Raw genomic sequence first — 20,891 nt, forward strand, 5'->3', positions numbered from 1 at the left:
TTGAACCCGGGTCCCCTGAACATTAGTTGAGTTTCTGGTTTAATAATCTAGCAGTTATACCACTAGGCCATTACCTTTGAGCTGCTTAGATGTAGTTACATCTTTCCATAAATAAGTTGACAATACTATCCACAATACTCTAAATATGGTCTCATTAGTGCCCTCTACAATTGAAGCATAATTGATTACTTTTGTATCCAATACCCCTCTCACAGCACATGATAACATTCCCTTAGCTTCCCTAATTACTTGCTGTACCTACATACTAGCCTTTTGTGATTCATATACTAGGACATCTCGATCGCTCTGCCTCTCAGAGCTCTGGGATATCTCACCATTTAGATAATAAACTTCTTTTTGTTCTTTCTGCCAAAATCAATGATTTTATGTTTTCTCTCATTATACTCCATTTCCCAGATCTTTCCCCATATCTTAACCTATCCATATCATTTTGTAGCCTCCTAATGTCCTCTTCACAACTTACTTTCCCACCAATCTTTGTGTCATCAGCAAACTTGGCAACCATCCCTCCAATTCCTTTGTCTAAGTCATTTATATGTGTTGTTAACACTGATCTCTGTGGCACACCAGTCATCACATTTTGTCAACCTGAAAAATGCCATGCCAATATGTTACTCCCTATAACACGTGTGTTTATTTTCTGCATAACCTTTGATGTGGCACTTTACCAAATGCCTTCTGGTTCCCCTCCACTGGTTCCCCTCTTTCCTCAGCACAGGTTTAGAGTCATAGAGTCATAGAGGTTTACAGCATGGAAACAGGCCCTTCAGCCCAACTTGTCCATGCTGCCCTTTTCTTTAACACCTCTAAGCTAATCCCAATTGCCTGCATTTGGCCCATAACCCTCTGTAATCATTGTACCCATGTAACTATCTAAATGCTTTTTAAAAGATAAAATTGTACCCACCTCTACTATTACCTCTGGAAGCTTGTTCCAGACACACACCAAGCTCTGTGTGAAAAAATTGCCCCTTGGGACAGTTTTATATCTCTCCCTTCTCCCAAAAAAAAATCCTCCAAGAACACCAATACGTTGGTTAAACATCATTATGAAGGACCGTTAACATTGTATTGTTGTCTAAAAAGAGAAGAAGGTATGGACCAAGTAATGACCTACTGGTCAGTCTGACATCGATGGTGGGCATATTATTGGGAAAAATTCAAGGGCACAATTTAAATCAACTTTTAGAAAGGCACAAACTATGAAGGACAGTCAGCATGGATTTGTGAAGGTTGTATCTGAGCAACTTGACTGGATATTTGAGGAGGTAGCAAGGAAGTTTGATGTGAGTAGCATATTTGATGTACTCTGTATGGATTTCAGCAAAAGCTGGTTTACAAAATCCCACATGGTACCAAAGGACTCTGGTCAACAAAGTATAAGTACGTGGAATATAAAATTGTGTCAGCGACGGGGAGCAAAGGGTAATGATTGACAGGAAGGCACTTTTCAGTTAGGTTCCACATGGTTCAACTCTCGATCCCTTGATTTTTTTTGGTACATATTAATAATATAAACTTAAATATGATTATGAACTTTGCAGATGTTAGAAAAGTGAATTGTATGGCTAATAGTGGGACAGAAAGCTGCAGACTATGAGAAAATATTGGTACAACAGTCAATTTATTTATTTAAAGTTTAAGTTTATTATTCATTAGTCACAAGTCAGCTTACGTTAACGCTGCTATGAAGTTACTGTGAAAATCCCCTAGGTGCCACACTCTGCTTGTTCGGGCACACTGAGGGAGAACTTAGTACGGCCAATGTACCTAACCTGCATGCCTTCCGGACTGTGGGAGGAAACTGGAGCACCCAGAGGAAATCCAGGCAGACATGGGGAGAATGTGCAGTCTCCACACACACAGTGACCCAAGCCAGGAATCGAACACAGGCCCCTGGCACAGTGAGGCAGCAGTGCTAACCACTGTGTCACTGGGCTGCTTGTAAGTTTTATTTATTAGTCACAAGTAGGCTTACATTAAGGTCAGGTGGGGAGAAAAGGGAAAATGGAATTCAATCCTAGGAAACGTGAGGAATATGAATAGGATTCTCCCAAAACAATTCTAAATTCACATAAAAACTGGAGTCAATCCTGCTGGTTTTTCCAGCGGGATTTTCAAAATGGTTTTCCCACACTCTGTGCACTGCAGAGTGCCCAAGCGTGAATCACACTAAAGCTTTGTTGACGGGGCCTATTCCTGCTGGAGAGGCTGGCAGCATAGCGCTGAGCAAGCCACTGTGCATGCGCCAATCCGTCAGCGGCAAGACAGCGCATTTATTTTATTCATCTGTGGGACATGGGCATTGCTAGCTGGCCAGTATTTATTGCCCATTCCTAGTTGCCCTTGAAGGGCAGGTGGGAGTCAACCACATCGCTGTGGCTCTGGAGTTACTGCATGCGCAGTAGCCCTGCACTGCTGGCATCCCAATTTCTGGCCAGCCCCACAACCCCACAATTCTAGCCATGCTACTCCTCCCCATGCCCCCGCACTCCCATGATCAGTGTCCAGGCCAGCCCCAACACCCCAAAATCTGCTGCTATCTCCCCATAGCCCTAACTTCTCCAGCAGGCCAACCCCCTATCCCACCCCAATGGCCAGCCCTGATTGCTGGCCTCCATTCCTCTGTCACCAATCCTGAGTGCAGGGTGACAGTGGGACATCCCACCCCAACTGATCGGCCTCCACTGAGGTCCCACCCCTATAAGCCCACCCCCCTAAGACCCTACCCCTTGGCACTGCCTGATGCTTGGTGGGCAGTGCCAAGTTGCCCCCTGAGCATTGCCACTTTGCCCCTTGGGCAGTGCCAAAGGGCCAGGCTGTCACTGTCAAGCTGGCGCTGCCCAGGGGGCACCCCCCCCTTAACCCTGACCTCCTCGAGGCCCTCCATGGCCCCCCTTTACTCCAGCGGGGCTCGGTCTCCGGCTCCCTGCAAGTGTGGAATTGTAAACCCCTCTGGAGTGAAGTACATGGCCACAGGGGAAGAGAGGCTAGCAAGCCTCGAGATTTCAGTCCCGGGCCTGTTCATCAGGTGTACACGACCATTAATATATTTTATTCAGCTCCACGCTGATATCTGGTGCGGAGCTGACGAGGAAAGGAATCTGGTGGCTGAAGACACGCGGAGACCATGGCTCCCAGTGGGAAGCTCACTACACGTACTTCGCTAACGTCTCCCAGCAGTGCAGCGGGTGGGGAGGATCGCCCCCTACATTCGGGAAGAGCAAACAGACAAGGAAAAGAGCAATAAGTAATAGGAACTGCAAAATGTAAAGGAACATTGAAACACATGTCCACAGATCCCTGAAGATGGCAGGATATTTGGATAAAGTACTTAAAAAACAATATGGGATAATTTTCTTTACTAGCTGAGGAGTATTTAGTGCAGGGGGGTTATACTAGAACTGTGTAAAACATAACAACCCACACAGACTGTGTGCAATTCTGGTCCCCATTTCAAGAAAGGTATGATCACAACTGAGAGGACGTAGGAAATATTGCCAGGACTGAAAAGGTTTCACTCGGAGGAAAGTTTAGAGAGGCAGTAATTATTTTCTCTGGGTCAGAGGAGGCTATGACAAGATTTAACTGTGGTGCATGGAACTATGAGAGGCCCATGGTTCGAGTGGATAGGAAAGACCTAATCCTCCTAGCAGAGAGGTGAACAACCAGGATGCACGAATTTCAACTAATCGGCAGAGGGATTAGAGAGGTGTTGAGGAGAAATCTTCTCAACCAGGAGGGTGGTGGGACCCACTGCCTGAAAGGGTGGTGGAGGGACTGTGTTTGAAAATGACTGGGATACGCTCTTGAAATGCAGTCCTCCGCAAGACTGTGGTGCAAGAGGTGGAAAGTGGAATTCGGATAGTCCTTTCTCAGCTGGCCTCCTTCTGTGCTGTAAGTTTTACTACCACTGTTGTACGCTAAAGTGGTCAGCTCACTTTAACATCAAAGATAAGAGAATGAAAAGGTTGCCACATAGTGGGTTACTAAGCCAGTTAGTGGAACTTTATTAGATAGGTGTTACTTGCTTACAGTCCAGGATGGAAGAGTGGGAGAATCTCCCAAATGCCTCTGGTGATATGTCACCATGTAATCATGTGACACACTATCCGTGTGGCTCCTCCAAACTCTTGACCATTTGTTTCAACTTGCACCATGATATAACTCTTCACTGGAACCACCTCTTCAGTGTAAGTTCTCAGAATTATATTAGACGGCTTTAATGGCATGTTTTTGACCATTTGTTGATATAAATTTTCAGAAATAAAGGATACATCTCCTGTATCTGCCTTTATTTTAATTTTGTTCCTATTCAGTTTCAGATAGAAATCTCTGTATTGCCTTGCATCAATAAACACAGAGCTTGAGTTCTTCAATCTTCCAAGTCATTGTGTCTTCCTGGGAATTTTCGTTGTCTTTGGTCATTCTATAGAGTTTTTTTTGTAGATTTGGGTGCTTCCTTATATTTACCCATCTTGAGGATTTTAGCCAGTCCTACACACCTTTATTATGTGATCTTTCTTGCCACAAATATAGCATCTGTTTTCTTAACATCAATATTGCTCTGGAGAATGCCCACATTCATGTTGAGAGATTTTCTTTTCTCAGTATTCACCTAATGAATTTTGGCACCAGCTCCATTTTGGGAAGTTTCTTTAGAGGCCATTTCCATGGACACTTCAATGTCAACAGCAAGTTTTAACAGTTGAAGAACTTTTGGTGATCAATTGTCTTTGAATTGCTTCATTTTGAAGGTCACAAACAAGTCTGTCTCGCAGAATGTCTTCAAGGGCTGGGCCAAACTCACAACTCTTTGCTAGTTTCCATAGTATGGCTACAAACTGTGGAATACTTTTGTCCTCTTCCTGACTCCGTCAATGAAATCTGAATCTCTCTGCTATGATTAAAGGTTTGGATGAGAAGTGTTCTTTAAGGATCTTAGTCAATTCTCCATTAGTTTTTACACCAGGTTGGGTAGAATGGACAGTACTTTGTAATAGCGTGAAGATTTTCCATCCTATTACACTTAGAAAAGTTGCTACTTCAATTTCATTCCGCATCCTGTTTACAGTAAGATAATATTGAAATTTCTCCTCTATGATTCCACATTCTTATCGCGTTGTTCCATCGCATCATCTTTTCCCGTCATCGCAGTTTTTAGTTCTTAAGTTGTAGCATTTTAACTTTTCATTCCCTCTAATTTCTTTTCTCTTCCAATTTATTTTGCACTGTTTTTGGAGTTATTTCTTTTAAAAAGAAATCTTGGTTGGACTATAGCTTTAAGGAAAATTATATTTTTCCCTGTTTTTTGCAAAACGCTAATTTGTTTTAAACCCAGGCGATTTCAGATTTTAATTCTGCTCAATCGCGGTCATTATAACGTTAGTTCCTTCCAAAAGCAGGTTTCTCTCTCTCTGAGTTTGAAGAATCAATGCTTCAGTCCACCATGTGTGAAGGTGCACGGCTGAAAAAGACTCTCCATCTTTGTGGAATAAACTTGTTTTTCCACAGGCTACTTTACTGCCTTATTTTCTTATTCTGCATTCTTGTTAGGAGACTTTGAGCCCACCAAAGTGCGCTAATCGAATAGTATTACCATCGCCATGCTGACCGAAAATATTTTTTTCTTTTTCCACCTCCAACCCTGTGCATGATCTTGAGGTCATGGTTCAGTATAAAAAAATTAAGGAACAGCCCAGAGTGGTTCTTTTACTAACTTTAAAATTAATGTGCACCCTGAGCAAAAGCCAAAACCCCATTTCCAATGACCAGATTTACTGCTCTTCAATCAATGCTGGAGACATCTTCTGAAAATCGACCCTTGACTCAAGGCCCAGGTTTGAATTGTTTCTTCTGACTATTTTTTACTGGAAAACCATTTTTGTCACCAGTTTTGTATTTTATCGTTGTAAACTAGTCAGTTCACTTGTGCAGTAAAGGTAAAAGAATGAATATATCGCTGCGTGGTGGGTTAATTAACCAGTTAGTGGAGTTTTATTGGATAGGTATCTCTTGCTTCCAGTCCAGGATGGAAGACAGGGAAAATCCCACAATGCCTCTGAGGAGATCACCATCTAATCATGTGACATATTGTACACAGATGCGTTGGCTTACAATACATAGAATTGAACACACAGAAGCCAGCCATGAGATCTACATCGATGTTGTAAAGAAATGAATCCTAAATTCTTTATTTGATTTTTATTGTTGCAAAAATATTTTTTATTCCTAAAATATCTGAAAGAACTTCACAAACCTTTCAAAATGGCCATCATACAAAGTGCATTAATATTCAACTTTTCTACATGGATAATGTAGATCCTTCAATACAGCCAAAGAAATGTTACGGACAATTTAAAGTTGTCTACATAGATGAAGTTGCACCCTGAGGTGCTTCCATGCAAATATGTCCACTGCAAACATAAATTTATTCTCCCTTGTTCTGGACCCACCCATGAGTAGAAATTCTTTTTACCGCAACGGATCACCGCAGGCTTTGCTATATTGAATGCATTGTTCACTCTCTGCATCCTATAATCTGCTTTTGGTTCTGCTGCTTAAGGGGATAAAATGGTGAGGAGAGAGAGTTCTAAGAGGTAGCACCTCTGAGAGGGCAGCCATTCCCTGAGTGTATTGAAGTACTTTGATTGTACACCCTGAATCCCAAAAGTTAGAGTGCGAATAATTGGACCAAACTGACGTTTTCAATCCCGTTGCTGTGGAAAGTATGGGCAAGTTGTTTGATGCAGATTTTATTGCGGAATGAGGGAGGACATGATGGCAGCTGGAGAAAAATGAATTGGGAATGCTAGAAGATGAGAGAAATAAATGTGGATTGGGGAGGAAGATTTACACTTGTCCACAGGTCAAGGCAGCAAGCAGTCTGTCAGGCTTTTGAACCAGAAAATTGCGAAACTATCAAATCCAAAGAGGGTAAGGCAACTGAACTTATAGATGCTGGTGGAGAGTCTAAAATCATGCTGTTTAAGCACAGTGAGGTGACCAAATCACACGTACAAGTTATACCTTTTACAACAAGCTGACTTGCACTAAATATTGGGTCTACCTGGGCCAGTATTTATTGACCATCCCTCATTGCCCTTGAACTGAAAGGATTGCTAGGCATTTAAGAGTCAACAAAATTGCTATGGATCTAGAGTCACATGTTGACCAGACCATGTAACAATAGCAAATCTCCTTCCCTGAAAGACGTTAGTGATGATATGGAGATGCTGGCGTTGGACTGGGGTAAACACAGCAAGAAGTTTCACAACACCAGATTAAAGTCCAACAGGTTTATTTGGTAGCAAAAGCCACTAGCTTTCAGAGAGCTTGCTTCTCCTTTGTCAGCTGAGTGGGAATTCTGTTCACAAACGGGGTATATAAAGACACAAACTCAATTTACAAAATTGAGGTTGGAACGTGAGCCCTTACAGGTAATCAAGTCTCAAAGGTACAAACAATGTGAGTGGACAGAGCGTTAAGCACAGGTTAAAGAGATGTGTATTGTCTCCAGACAGGACAGTTAGTGAGATGTTGCAAGTCCAGGTAAGTTTTGGGGGTTACAGATAGTGTAACATGAACCCAAGATCCTAGTTGATGCCATCCTCGTGTGTGCAGAACTTGATTATCAGTCTCTGCTCTGATAGCCAAGTCCTGCACACACGAGGATGGCCTCAACTAGGATCTTGGGTTCATGTCACACTATATGTAACCCCCAAAACTTACCTGTACTTGCAACATCTCACTGACTATCCTGTCTGGAGACAATACACATCTCTTTAATCTGTGCTTTACGCTCTGTCCACTCACATTGTTTGTACCTTTGAGACTTGATTACCTGTAAAGACTCACATTCCAACCTTAATTTTGTAAATTGAGTTTGTGTCTTTATATACCCCGTTTGTGAACAGAATTCCCACTCACCTGATAAAGGAGGAGCAAGCTCTCTGAAAGCTAGTGGCTTTTGCTACCAAATAAACCTGTTGGACTTTAACCTGGTGTTGTGAGACTTCTTACGGACATAAATGAACAAGATGGGTTTTCACAACAATTGACAATCTTTTCATGGTCGTTTGATTTTTTGTTCATTCCAGATTTTTCATTGGACTTCAATTTCACCATTTGCTATGTAAGTATTCAAACCCAGGTCCAAGACCATGGCCCTGGTCTCTGGATTACTAGTTCAATGACAATACAACTATCTCCCTGTGAATGTATGACGTTGCTTCATCCAGCGTATCTGTATCACCCAGTGTCTCTGTATCACCCAGTGTCTCTGTATCACCCAGTATCTTTGTATCTCCCAGTATCTCTGGATCTCCCAGTGACACTGTAACTCTCAGTGTCGCTATATTTCTAGGTGCCTCTGCATCTGTCGGTGTCTCCATATCTCTCAATGTCTCCATATGTCTCAGTGTCCCTGTTTCTCCCATATCTCTGTGTCTTTCAATGTCTCTGTATCTCCCAGTATCTCTCTATCACCCATTGTCACTGTATCTCTCAGTGTCACTGTATTTTTAGGTATCTCTGTATCTGTCAGTGTCTCGACATCTCTCAATGTCTCTATATGTCTCAGTGACTCTGTATCTCCCAGTGTCTCTGCATTCCTCTGTGGTCTCTGTGTCTCCCAGTGTGTCTGTATCTCTCAATGTCGCTGTATCTCTCAATGTCTCTGTATCCCTCAGTGTATCTGTATTTCTTAGTGTCTTTATAACTCCCAGTGTCTCTGTATCTCCCAGTGGCTCTGTATTTCTCACTGTCTCAGTGTCTCCCAGTGTGTCTGTATCTCTCAATGTCACTGTATCTCTCAGTGTCTCCCAGTGTGTGTCTCTCTGTGTCTCTATATCTCACAATGTGTCTGTCTCTCTCAGTGTCTCTATATCTCCCAGTGTTCTGTATCTCCCAGTGTTTCTGTATCTCCCAATATGTTCTGTATCTCCCATTGTGTTTGTATCTCTCAAGTCTATCTGTATCTGTCAGTGTCTCTGTATTTCCCATTGTGTCTGTATTTCCATTGTCTCTGTATCTCTCAGTGTCTCTGTATTTCCATTGTGTCTGTAGTTCTCAGTGTCTCTGTATCTCTCAGTGTCTCTGTATTTCCATTGTGTCTGTATCTCTCAGTGTCTCTGTATTTCCCATTGTGTCTGGAGTTCTCAATGTCTCTATTTCCCATTGTGTCTGTAGTTCTCAGTGTCTCTGTATCTCTCAGTGTCTCTGTATTTCCCATTGTGTCTGTAGTTCTCAGTGTCTCTGTATTTCCCATTGTGTCTGTAGTTCTCAGTGTCTCTGTATTTCCCATTGTGTCTGTAGTTCTCAGTGTCTCTGTATTTCCCATTGTGTCTGTAGTTCTCAGTGTCTCTGTATTTCCCATTGTGTCTGTAGTTCTCAGTGTCTCTGTATTTCCCATTGTGTCTGTAGTTCTCAGTGTCTCTGTATTTCCCATTGTGTCTGTAGTTCTCAGTGTCTCTGTATTTCCCATTGTGTCTGTAGTTCTCAGTGTCCCTGTATCTCTGTATCTCTCAGTGTTTGCTGGTTCAGAGCTGCTTCCGGATTTGTTCAGTGTTATTGCGGAGCTGTTGAGCTGGGTGGATCTTTTGTGTCCGGTGCGGTCTGAGCTGTTTCCCGGGACTGGGCTCTCCTGCTCCCCGGGACTGGGCTCTCCTGCTCCCCGGGACTGGGCTCTCCTGCTCCCCGGGACTGGGCTCTCCTGCTCCCCGGGACTGGGCTCTGCTGCTGCCCGGGACTGGGCTCTCCTGTTCCCCGGGGCTGGGCTCTCCTGCTCCCCGGGACTGGGCTCTGCTGCTGCCCGGGACTGGGCTCTCCTGCTCCCCGGGACTGGGCTCTCCTGCTCCCCGGGACTGGGCTCTCCGTGTCCGGGCTCCTCTCTCAGGCTCGGAGCTGAAATGCTGCAGACGCCGTGGCTGCGGCTGAGCGGAGCGGCTCCCGGACCGGGAGCGGGGCTGGGCAGAACTGGCAGCCGGACCTCGCTGCTCATCCTCTGGGTTGGTATCAGACTGTGCGCCGCCTCCCTTGGCCGATCCCCCTGGGCTGAACATTACGGCACCAAGTCCAGGTATGAGGGTCTGAGTGGCACCTCAGTGCCTGGCACTGACTGGCAGGCACCTGCCAACTGCACTGTCCTACAGGTGAACGCCCTGATCCGCCATGGCACCAGGTACCCGACCAGGAAGAATGTGCCCCGCATGATGGAGATTCACCGGCTAATTAGGGAGCAGGGCGACCCGGGCAACAGACTGGTACAGGCTCTGGTGAGCTGGCACATGTGGTATAACGAGCACATGGATGGCAACCTCCACCCATTGGGCATCTCTGAAATGGCCAAGCTGGCCAAGCGGTTGTCCGCCAGGTTCCCTGCTCTGTTCGCTGTGCAGAGCTACAGGGAGAAGAAGCTCAAGTTTCTGACCAGTTCCAAACACCGATGCGTCAACAGCACCAAGTCTTTTATCCTGGGGCTGGAGAAACACCTGAACCTGCAGGACCAGGAGGGCGGGCAGTGGGAGGTCAACGACAGGCTCCTACGCTTTTTTGACCACTGCGAAAAGTTCCAGAACCTGGTGGAAAACAATGACACAGCTCTGCATCAAGTGAAAATATTCAAGAACGGTCCAGAGATGGAAAGAATAACAAGCAACGTGGCAAAGAAACTCGGCATCTCACCTGCGACTATAACCACTAGTAAGTATAAAATTATCTCATTAATTTAAATAAAAACTTTACACAGAAAAGAAGATGAAAGGAGCAGGAGAAGGCCATTCAGCCCTTCGAGTCCGCTCTGCCATTCATTACGATCATGGCTGATCATCCAAATCAATAGCCTAATCCTGTCTTCTCCCTATAACCTTTGATCCCATTCACCCCAAGTGCTGTATCTAGCATTCCAGTGTCTCTGTATCTCCCAATATGTCCTTAAGCCTTTAAGCTCTTTAGTGGATACAAAAGGAGATTGATGCCACTAATGTGACACCATATTGATGCATGGCTCCCACACTGGCACCATATTGCCCTGTGACCACTTTCAACATCTGTTTGACTGGCAGGTATTGCTAAACTGCTGTTAGTCTCTACTCCAATTTTGAGGTTTAAATAAAAGCAAAACGTGCGCATAAAATGAAATATATACCATGTAAATTATGAAAGCAATATGAAAAATTAAGAGGCCTCAATCTGCATTAAATGCCTTTTCTAAAAAAAATGTAATTGCCAATTTCTAAGACTGTGCCATTTCCAGATTTCAACCATCAACACACAGTCTGGTAACTGACTTAGTGTCACCACCAACTGTGAGCCAATATAGGGCATGCTAAAAATCCAGTCCCAGGCCTTCGGCCTATGTTTGTTAGCCTCCTTGATATCATTTTAACTCAAAAAGGAAACTAACTGGAGAAGAACAATTGAGCAGTCGTTAGAATTGTCATGGCTTGTATGATAATACTTATCACTGTATGATTTCATTTAGTATACATTAAGTTTTGTTCACAAATAGATTCAAGTTCTGTTGATTTTTTAACAACTTTGTCAGCCTAACGTCACTCCTGCCTTTGTTGGTTCATGTGGTCTTTGCATGTTTTCCTAACATGTAGTGCAGTATTCCTGCAGTTAATCTTGTTGTGTTATTTGTGCAATGGAATGCATTTGAATAGAATTAATAGTTAATTCAAGTGTGTAACTCATTGAAGTTGACCTGCTGTCTAACTGTGGTGTTACAGTTTGCAGGCCTTTCCTTTTAAGAACAAATTGTCTTCCTCCCTTGTCTCCTGGTTAAGTCAGAAGAGTTGTTTAGTTTCTGATCTGTGTGGTTTACAATTCTCAATCTACAGAAGTGTGTCTCTTTAATGGGGCTTTGGCACAAATCCTGTTATGAAATAAGGCTTTGTAGAACCTGGCAATCATTTTCCAGCCACCCAGTATGGGTCGAAACTTTGAAAACCATCGCAATGTTTAATTGCCTCCCCTCACTCTTTAAAACCATCAAGGTGCAGAACACCATCAGGGTTGAACAGACTATAAGAGGACAGTGATTTGCTGATATTAAGTTTAGGTTTTTAAAACATTTTAATTTGTCAGAGGCACAAAAGTGGTCCTAAATCAAACAGCTTTTTCGGCATCTTGGGAAAGACTAAGTTAAAGAAGGACAGATTACCATTCAGTCTTAAGTTCAGCACTTTGGAAGAACATCGGACAAAGTGAGCTTAGACCACTAATGCATCCAAGAATATTGTAATGAAGTGTCATGAAACACAGAAATAATCTAAAATGGCTAATTGTGTTGTTTCTCCTGGATGTATAGACTTCAACTAAACAGCTAACCACTCCTATTGACAGAGATATAAACACTGATACATGTGGTATGCATCTGATAGGTCTTGTGGCACAGTCAGTAGTGTCCCTGCCTCTGAGCAAGAAGCTCTGGGTTTAAGTCCCAGCCTGGACTTGATGGCCAATTGAGGTGCGTTCATGACGTGGCCAAACAGGTTGAGTTTCAACCTGTAAAATCTTTCCAAACTTGCCAATGGCTGACGGTAAGAATGGGAGATACTCCTGGTCAGCCATGCTTGATGTGAACTGGCGCCTTTCATGCTATAAGCCCCTGTTGACAGACTAACAACCTGTTCCAGGACTTACTAGCCATGGAAAGAGATGAAAGTCTGCCTTAGGAAGGAAATTGGAATCTGAATACAGACAATGGTTAACATCAGGTTGAGTTCAACAGGTTGATTTGGAATCATGAGCTTTCGGAGTGCTGCTCCTTCATCAGGTGAGTGGTGAGGTACTTTTAGAAACACAGCACATATAGACAAAGACACAATTGCAAGATAATTACAGATTGGAATATGAAGAATGGTTGGAATATGAGTCTTTACAGGTAATCAAGTCTTTTCTGTTTGATGATTCTGCATTGTCTTGTGTCCTGAAGGCTGCTGTGGAGATCAGCAATATCACTGAGCAGAAACTGATAGCCAAGTTCCGCACACATGAGGATGGCCTCAACTAGGATCTTGGGTTCATGTCACACTACATGTAACTGCCACCATTTGGCCTGGGCTTGCAAAATCCTACTAACTGTCCTGATTTGAGACAATTCACACTTCTCTAAGCTGTGATTATCTCCCCCTCCACTCACACTGTCTGTACCTGTAAAGACTTGATTGCCTGTAAAGACTTGCATTCCAACCATTCTTCACATTCCAATCTGTAATTGTGTCTTTGTCTATATGTGCTGTGTTTCATGAAACCCACGTCTCCATTCACCTGATGAAGGAGCCGCACTCTGAAAGCTTGTGATTCTAAGTAAACCTGTTGGACTTTAACCTGGTGTTGTGAGACTTCTTACTGTGCCCACGCCAGCCTAATGCCAGAATCTCCATATCATATTCTCTTATAGTTTTAGAAGTTTATTTTACATAGATTCTACAGCACAGAAGCAAGCCTTTTAGCCATATAGGTCTGTTAGTTACCCACATGAGCCAGCTCCTACCTCTCATAATCTAACCCTGATAACATGTTGTTCTATTCCCTTCTCCCTAGCTTGTTTATCCAGTTTCACCTTAAGTGCATATAACTCAGCCCACTTTTCCGTGAAAAACCTGGAAATTAGAAATAAATGAAATAGTTTTCACTTCTGGTGAGTTGCAGCTATGGCAACGACCTCAGCACGGATGCCGGTATGGATTCATCAGCAGTATCACGTGCTGTAAACCTGAATCATCAAAAGCTAGAACAAAAGGCACCCAGATAAATAGAATCAAACGGCCCACTACACAAAACCAAGTCCTGCTTATCAGTTGCACAGTGATTTCAGGACTGTCACGTACACGCACTGCTACACAATACTCCATGTGACAATACAGAGAAGCTACCAACGAGGATTAAAAGAAGTAACCAGCACGTCCAAATAAAAGCTGCGTAGGATGTTGTTGCATCATGTTTATTCGAAAAATGAAGAGGACTTCAGTCAATTACTCCAGCACAGGAGGTGGATGATGTGAACCACCATCCTTTCTCCCAGCCTTAGACAGGGTAGACATCCTCTGCAGAGAGAGCTGAGTGGCTAATTAGACAACTGGTTGAGTCCGATGTCTCTGGCCCCAGTTTAGTTTCCTGTGAATTCAGGGATCTTTAGTGCAACCCAAACAACTAAGTGTAGCGGAGGAACTGTGTGCACACCTGAGAGTTTAGTGAGTAGGGGGGTAAGGGAGAAGCTGTTTCCTATTTTTTTCTACCTTTCTCACTGAATTAGTTCTACATTGCAGGGAAAGGAGCTAGCTATTTGGTAAATGTTTGATAAGTGGCCTGTTCCAGTCTCGAGATTTAATGTGGTATACAAACTGGCGGTAAAGTTAATAAAATGTATTTTAAAGCAACCTAAATGAGTGAATATTATATTTAAAGTAATTCATTAAAAGACATTAAAGATGGCTGGATGGATGATGTGTCGAGACTGCAGCACGTGGGAGCTCCTGGATGCCAGTGTGATCCAGGCAAACATGTTCGCAGTAAGTGCTGAGCTGCCGACACTGCAGAACATCAGAGGGGGGAATATTACCTGGATGCTTTGTACCAGGAGGCAGCCATACTCAGAGGGTGGTGAGTGAGTGGAATCGGCTGCCATTGGTGGTGGTAGAGGCGAACTCGCTGGGGTCTTTTAAAAGACTTCTGGATGGGTACGTGGATCTTAATGGGATTGAGAGTTATAGATAGGCCTGGTAGGTATGGATATGATGGGCGCAACTTGTGGGCTGAAGGGCCTGTTTGTGCCGTAGTGTTCTATGTTCTATACCAGAACCCACTTATTTTACGGTCTTCTGATTTGGTCAGGGAAAAGAGGGTGTGACGGCGAGTGAGGCAGGTAAGGGGACCCAGAGGACAGGAGTGTCAGCCTCTGCAATTGTCCATCAGGTTTGAGGTTCTCTTGGCTTTGGGTGAGATTGGAGGTCGCAGAGTGGATGAGCACTGTGGCACTGGAAGTTATTCAATTGTAGGGAGCAAAAGTGAATGTAGTTATAGTAGGGGACAGTATAGTGAGGAGGATTGACACTGTTCGCTATGATCAAGAGCAAGCATCCAGATGGCTGTATTGCCTGCCTGGTTTCAGGTTTTGGATATATGCACTGAGTGGGAGAGGAACTTGCAATGGAAGGGAAAGGATCCAATTGATCCAAAGGATCCGCTAGTGACATAAGTAGAACCAGGGAAGTGATTCTGAATAGAGCCACTGAATTAAAAAGTAGAACCTCAAAGGTTGTAATCTCTGGTTTGTTAGCTGAACCATGTGCAACTCGAGAGATGAATAAGTGGCTAAAAAGCTGGTATGGGTTCTGGTTTGTGGGACACTGGCACAACTACTCGGGAAAGTGGGGGCTGCACTGTTAGGATGGCTACACCTGAACCATGGTGGGGTTCAGTGTTCTTGAGAACTGCAAAACTAGGAAAGTAGAGATGGTTTTAAGCTAAATAGTGGGGGCAATAGATCACATGTCAACAGATGTGTTACATAAAAGAATGGAGACAAGGGAACAGAGAAGATTATTAATGTGGAAAATGATAACTGAACCATGACAGGAAGGAGTAGAGAGTACAAGTCTAAGAATAAATCAACAGATAAGGATAGAGATTACAAAACTAATTGAAGGACAAAACATAAGGCTCTGTGTCTGAACTCATGTAGCATTTGAAACAAAATAGATGAACTAATAGTGTAAATGAAGATTAATAAGAATGACCTAATAGCTGTTACAGAGACATGGCTGCAAGATGACATAGATTGGGATCTGAATATTGAAGGTTATGTGACATTTCGGAAGGACAGGAAGTTAGGAAAATATGAAGGGGTGGCTCTATAATTAAAGATGACATTAGCACAATTGAGAGAGAGGACCTTCAGAAAACCAAAGTTTGGGTAGAGATGAATGATAAAGGCAAGAAGTCACTTGTGAGAGTGGTGTACAGGCCCCCTAAGAGTAAACCACATGATAGGACAGGGTATCAAAAGAGGGAATAGTGGGAGCTTGTCAGAAAGGTACAGCAACTATAATGGGGGATTTTAAGCTACATATTCATTGGAATAATCAAATGGACAAAGGTAGTGTATGTAACAAATCCAAAGAATACTTTTAGGATAATTTCATAGATCAGCATTTTCTAAGCTAGCCAGGGATCAGGCTATCTGAAACCTGGTGTTGTGCAGTGAACAAAGATTAATTAATGACTTCATTGTGAAGACACCCCTAGGCAGCAATGATCATAATATGATTGCATTTTACATTCAGTTTGAAGGAGAGAAAAGTGGGTCTAAGACTAGTATTTTAAACTTAAAGGCAATTATGAGCGTATGAAAGCAGAGCTAGCCAAAGTGAGCTGGCAATTTAGATTAAGGGATAGGTGAATAGAGAGGCAAACATCTAAGAGAATATTTCAGAATGCAGAGAATAGATGCATTCCAACAAGAAGAACAATTCCAGGGGGAGGACCAACTATGTGTGGTGAACTAAAAAGATAAAAGATAGTATCAAAGTTAAATAAAAAACATATAATTGCACAAGGATGGGTGGCAGGTAAGAAGATTGGAAAGAATATTAAAAAAAGCAAAGAGCAGCCAAAAGATTATTAAGGGATGTGGGGTGGTGGGGGAGGGCGCAGTGGGGGAGTACGCGGGAAAGCTAGCTAGAAATATAAAGAGTTTCTATAGGTATTTTAGAAAGAGTTAAGAAAGTGAGCGTTGGTCATATTGAAAGTGAGTCTGGGGAATTAATAATGCAAAATAAGGAGAAGACAGGTCAATTGAACAGGTGTTTTGCATTGGTCTTCACAACAGAGGACACACGAAAGATCCAAGAAATGGCTGTAAATGGTGTCTCGTGTGTGAATCACAAAAAGGTTAAAAGAAGCAATTAGTAAAGCAATTAGTAAAGTTAGTCTTTACTGCAAGGAGGACTGAGTGCAAGAGTTTGGAGCTTATGCTTCAGTTATGCTTCAGTGATTGTAAATTAGGGGAGGGGAATGTGCCGTGGGACCTGGGTGTCCTTGTGCACCAGTCATTGAAGGTAAGTATGCACAGGTCATTGGTGAGACCACATCTGGAGTACTGAGTACAATATTGCTTTTAGTTAAGGAAGATTGTAAATGCATTGGAAGCAGTTCAGAGAAGGTCTATCAGATTGTAACCTGAAATGGTTGGGCTGGGGTAAAGTTGCTGAGATGGGATGGAGAGGGTGAAGAGTGCTGGGAGGACGGTTGCTGGGGGAGGAGGAGGAGGGTTGCTGATTGGGGTGTACAGGATTACGAACAGGGTGGATAGGAAACAGTTGAAGGGTCAATAGTGAGTGGGCGAAATTTTAAGGTGAGGGGAAGGAGGTTTGGAGGAGACCTGAGCAAAATGCTCTTCACCCAGAAGGTGATGGGAGCCTGGCATTCACTGCCTGGAAGGCTGGTAGAGGTGGGAAAGCTCACACGGTTTAAAATGCATGTGGATTGGCACTTGAAATGTGGTAACATTCGTGGCTATCGGCCAAATGCTGGAAAGCGAATTCGGTTTAGATTTAATTTGTCTGGTGCAGGCCCAATGGGCTGAAAGGCCTGTTCTGGAATGCATGATTCTATGACCAAAAATTCAGAATGTTCCCTACCTGCTACTGTCTGGTATCCCTTTCTCAAGCCCCATTTATGGCAGCAGTTCCAGCAGGGGACAGAGCATTGTGCCCGTGGTATTAATAACCTCAACCTTTGTCTGAAAGGGATTTCAATGCTGCATAATATGCCCGTCTGCTTCAACTCAGTCCCCACTATGTTCAAGAAGTGAATTACTGATGGAGTTGATGGAACTGATGATGACAAGCTTGACGGATTTATTTTGCTATATTTCCTAAAGCATGCTTGCTAATTGAACATTAAACTTTAAATATAAACCAGATCAGTCAGTGATTGTGGTGACTATTGTGACATGGGAGGGTAGGTACAGGGTTAGTATTCATATGAAGATATGAATCAGGAGCAGGAGCAGCTCACGCATGGCTTCAAGCCTGCTCCATCGTTCAATAAGATTATGGCTGATCTAATTGTAACCTCAACCCCACATCCCCGCTACTGCCCAAAACCTTTCACCCCCTTGTTTATCAAGGATTTATCTAGCTCTGCCTTAAAAATATTCAAATATTCTCTTACTGCCTTTTGAGGAAAAGAGTTCCAAAAACTGATGAGAGAAAATAACTTTCTTCATCTCTGTCTTAAATGGGCAATATTCATGGGTGACACACTGGTTAGCACTCAAAACTATGTGAGAACCATAAATTATAAAATCATACAGCGCAGAAGGAGGCCATTTGGCCCACCGAGTCTGCACTGACTCTCTGAAAGAGCATCTTGCCCAGATCCACCCAGGGACCCAGGTTCGATTCTTGCTCCGGGTCACTGTCTGTATGGAGTTTGCACATTTTCCCTGTGTCTGCGTGGGTTTCCTCCGGGTGCTCCGGTTTCCTCCCACACTCCAACGATGTGCTGGTTCAGTGGATTGGCCATGCTAAATTGTTCCTTAGTATCCAAAAATGTGCAGGTTTGGGGGATACGTGGGGTTACAGGAATGGGGCAGGGGTGGATCTGGGTAAGATGCTCTTTCAGAGAGTCAGTGCAGACTCGATGGGCCGAATGGCCTCCTTCTGCACTGTATGATTTTATGATTCATGGTTCTCAGCCTTGGCCAGAAGGAGATGTCAGGTGAAAGTTAGACATTCCCTTGAGCGGAGGGAATATGATTAACATTTTAGTGATACCAAGTCACTATACTTTACCGAATGGCATAATTTACCATGTTCACACAAGCTGAATAAGCTTGAACTGAGACGATATTTATTATAATACTTGATCCCAAACATGATGGCATTGTGCATGTCTGAACATTGCATGACAATGTTTCAGGTTTTGTTATCTATGATTATATTTGTTGATGATAACAGAATGAGGAGGTGCGACCTGAGCTGACCATTTCTCACCTCCAAACAGGACACGGAGGACAATTGTAGCCGGATCCCTCTGACCACCATACCATTGCTCTGGGTGGGATCACTGAGCAAAGACATGAGAAGTTGCATGCCTCCCTTGTCTGTATGACCCAGCCACTCTGTGCAAACCCACAAGCTGTTCACGTTTTTCTAATGCGAACAACTTCAACAGTTTGGACCAATCCAAAGTGTCAATTCAGAAAATGAAAAGAACTAGGGATCAAACTGAGGAATAACAGGAATGGGGACTCTCAGGCATTTCCATAACCCCTTTTAATCCTGTGCATCCTTTACTGCAGTGACCAGAGTTTAATGTGATTTTATTCATATAATCTGTGTTTTTTTTTGCTATTACTTTGTAGCCCTGTGTGTGTACTTTTATTTGAATTCTATTCGACAGAGGCAGTCAGTCCAATGCTGAAATGCCTTTTAGTCATCTCCAGCTTGAGCGCAGGTGAAAATGTGCAGAATATATTCTCAGCTCACACCTCTTGCACCACAGTGCAGTGAGGATTCACTGCAGTCCTCTGATCACTTGGACTGATAAGTTGCAAGTAACATTTATGCCACACAAGTGCCAGGCAATGAGAATCTAACCATTGCCCCTTGACATTCAATGGCATTGCCTCCTCTGAATCCCCCACTATCAACATCCTGCAGGTTACCATTGACCAGAAACTGAACAGGACTAGCCATATAAATACTGTGGTTACCAGAGCTGGTCAAAGGCTGGGAATTCTATGGGGAGTGACTGAGTACAGCTCCAATAACACTCAAGAAACTCAACACTCTTTCTGTCCCAGTTACAGAACTGATTCAGGTTTTACCAATGTCACAGTGGGATAATATTTGGACTGTGACAAGGGTAAACCTCTCTGCTGCTCATCCTTCTTTTCTCCTTTAAGATGTTCTTTAAAACCTATCTGTTTTGTTCATCTGCCTTAAGATGTCCCTTTATACTTCGCTCTCAAGTTTGGTTTCACAGTGTTGTTGTGAGGTACCTTGGGTCATTTTACATTAAAGTCGTGATATAAAGTCAGGTTGTTTTTGTTGTGGAAGAGGTGGGTAAAGGCAAAAAGGGAATGGATTTTCCACAGTGTGGTCAGGATCCTTCTTAAATGATACATAAAAAGCCCAATCAGAGGGGAAGCACTGCTGGTTAAGGGCATGTACAATCAACCAGAGTCAAGATGACAAGTAAGTGGAGTGGAATATCTAGGCATTAGCAATCATAACTTGTTTCTTAGAATCATAGAATCATTGCATTGCAGAAAGAGGCACCAACCACAATCCCACCCAGGCCCTATTCCCATAACCCCACGTATTTACCCTGCTAATCCTCCTGACGCTAGGGCCAATTTAGCATGACCAATCAACCTAACCCACACACCTTTAGACTATGGGAGAAAACCGGAGCACCCAGAGGAAACCCATGCAAACACAGGGAGCACGTGCAACCTCCACACAGACAGTGACCCAAGGCCAGAATTGAACCCAGGTCCCTGGCACTGTGAGGCAACAGTGCTAACCACTGTATCACCATCTGCCCTCGCCATCTCTGTTAATCATGTAAATTTTTTTTAATAAAAGACAGTTGTGAGGGGATGAGATGATGGAACTGGGGAATTAATATCAGGAAATCAGGAATGACAGACAAAGGCATAACAGAATAGAAGAAAATATTTAAAATGGTGATCTGCAGAGCACAGGAGAAATGTATTTGTCTAAAAGTTTAAAAAAAACAAAAATGATGAAGAAACGAAGAGGGAATTCAAAGATATTAGAAATGAAAAAGTGATTTGAAAACTATAGACTCAAATAGCTTAATGTCAGTGGTGGGAAAGAATGGAATAT

General features: G+C 43.3%; 1 protein-coding gene across 1 annotated transcript in view; it reads left to right on the forward strand.

Moving 5' to 3' along the window:
- The first annotated feature begins 9,844 nt into the window (after positions 1-9,844).
- The window catches only part of minpp1b (multiple inositol-polyphosphate phosphatase 1b), a 74,049-nt gene continuing 63,002 nt past the window's right edge, over positions 9,845-20,891 (forward strand). Inside the window, exon 1 of the mRNA XM_080205482.1 lies at positions 9,845-10,722. Within this exon, the coding sequence (XP_080061608.1) occupies positions 9,930-10,722 (793 nt within the window). The 5' untranslated portion in view covers positions 9,845-9,929. The remainder of the gene's footprint in view (positions 10,723-20,891) is intronic.

Source organism: Carcharhinus amblyrhynchos, chromosome 17 (assembly GCF_965287045.1).
Source record: "Carcharhinus amblyrhynchos chromosome 17, sCarAmb.v2.hapA, whole genome shotgun sequence".
Classification (NCBI taxonomy): Eukaryota; Metazoa; Chordata; class Chondrichthyes; order Carcharhiniformes; family Carcharhinidae; genus Carcharhinus; species Carcharhinus amblyrhynchos.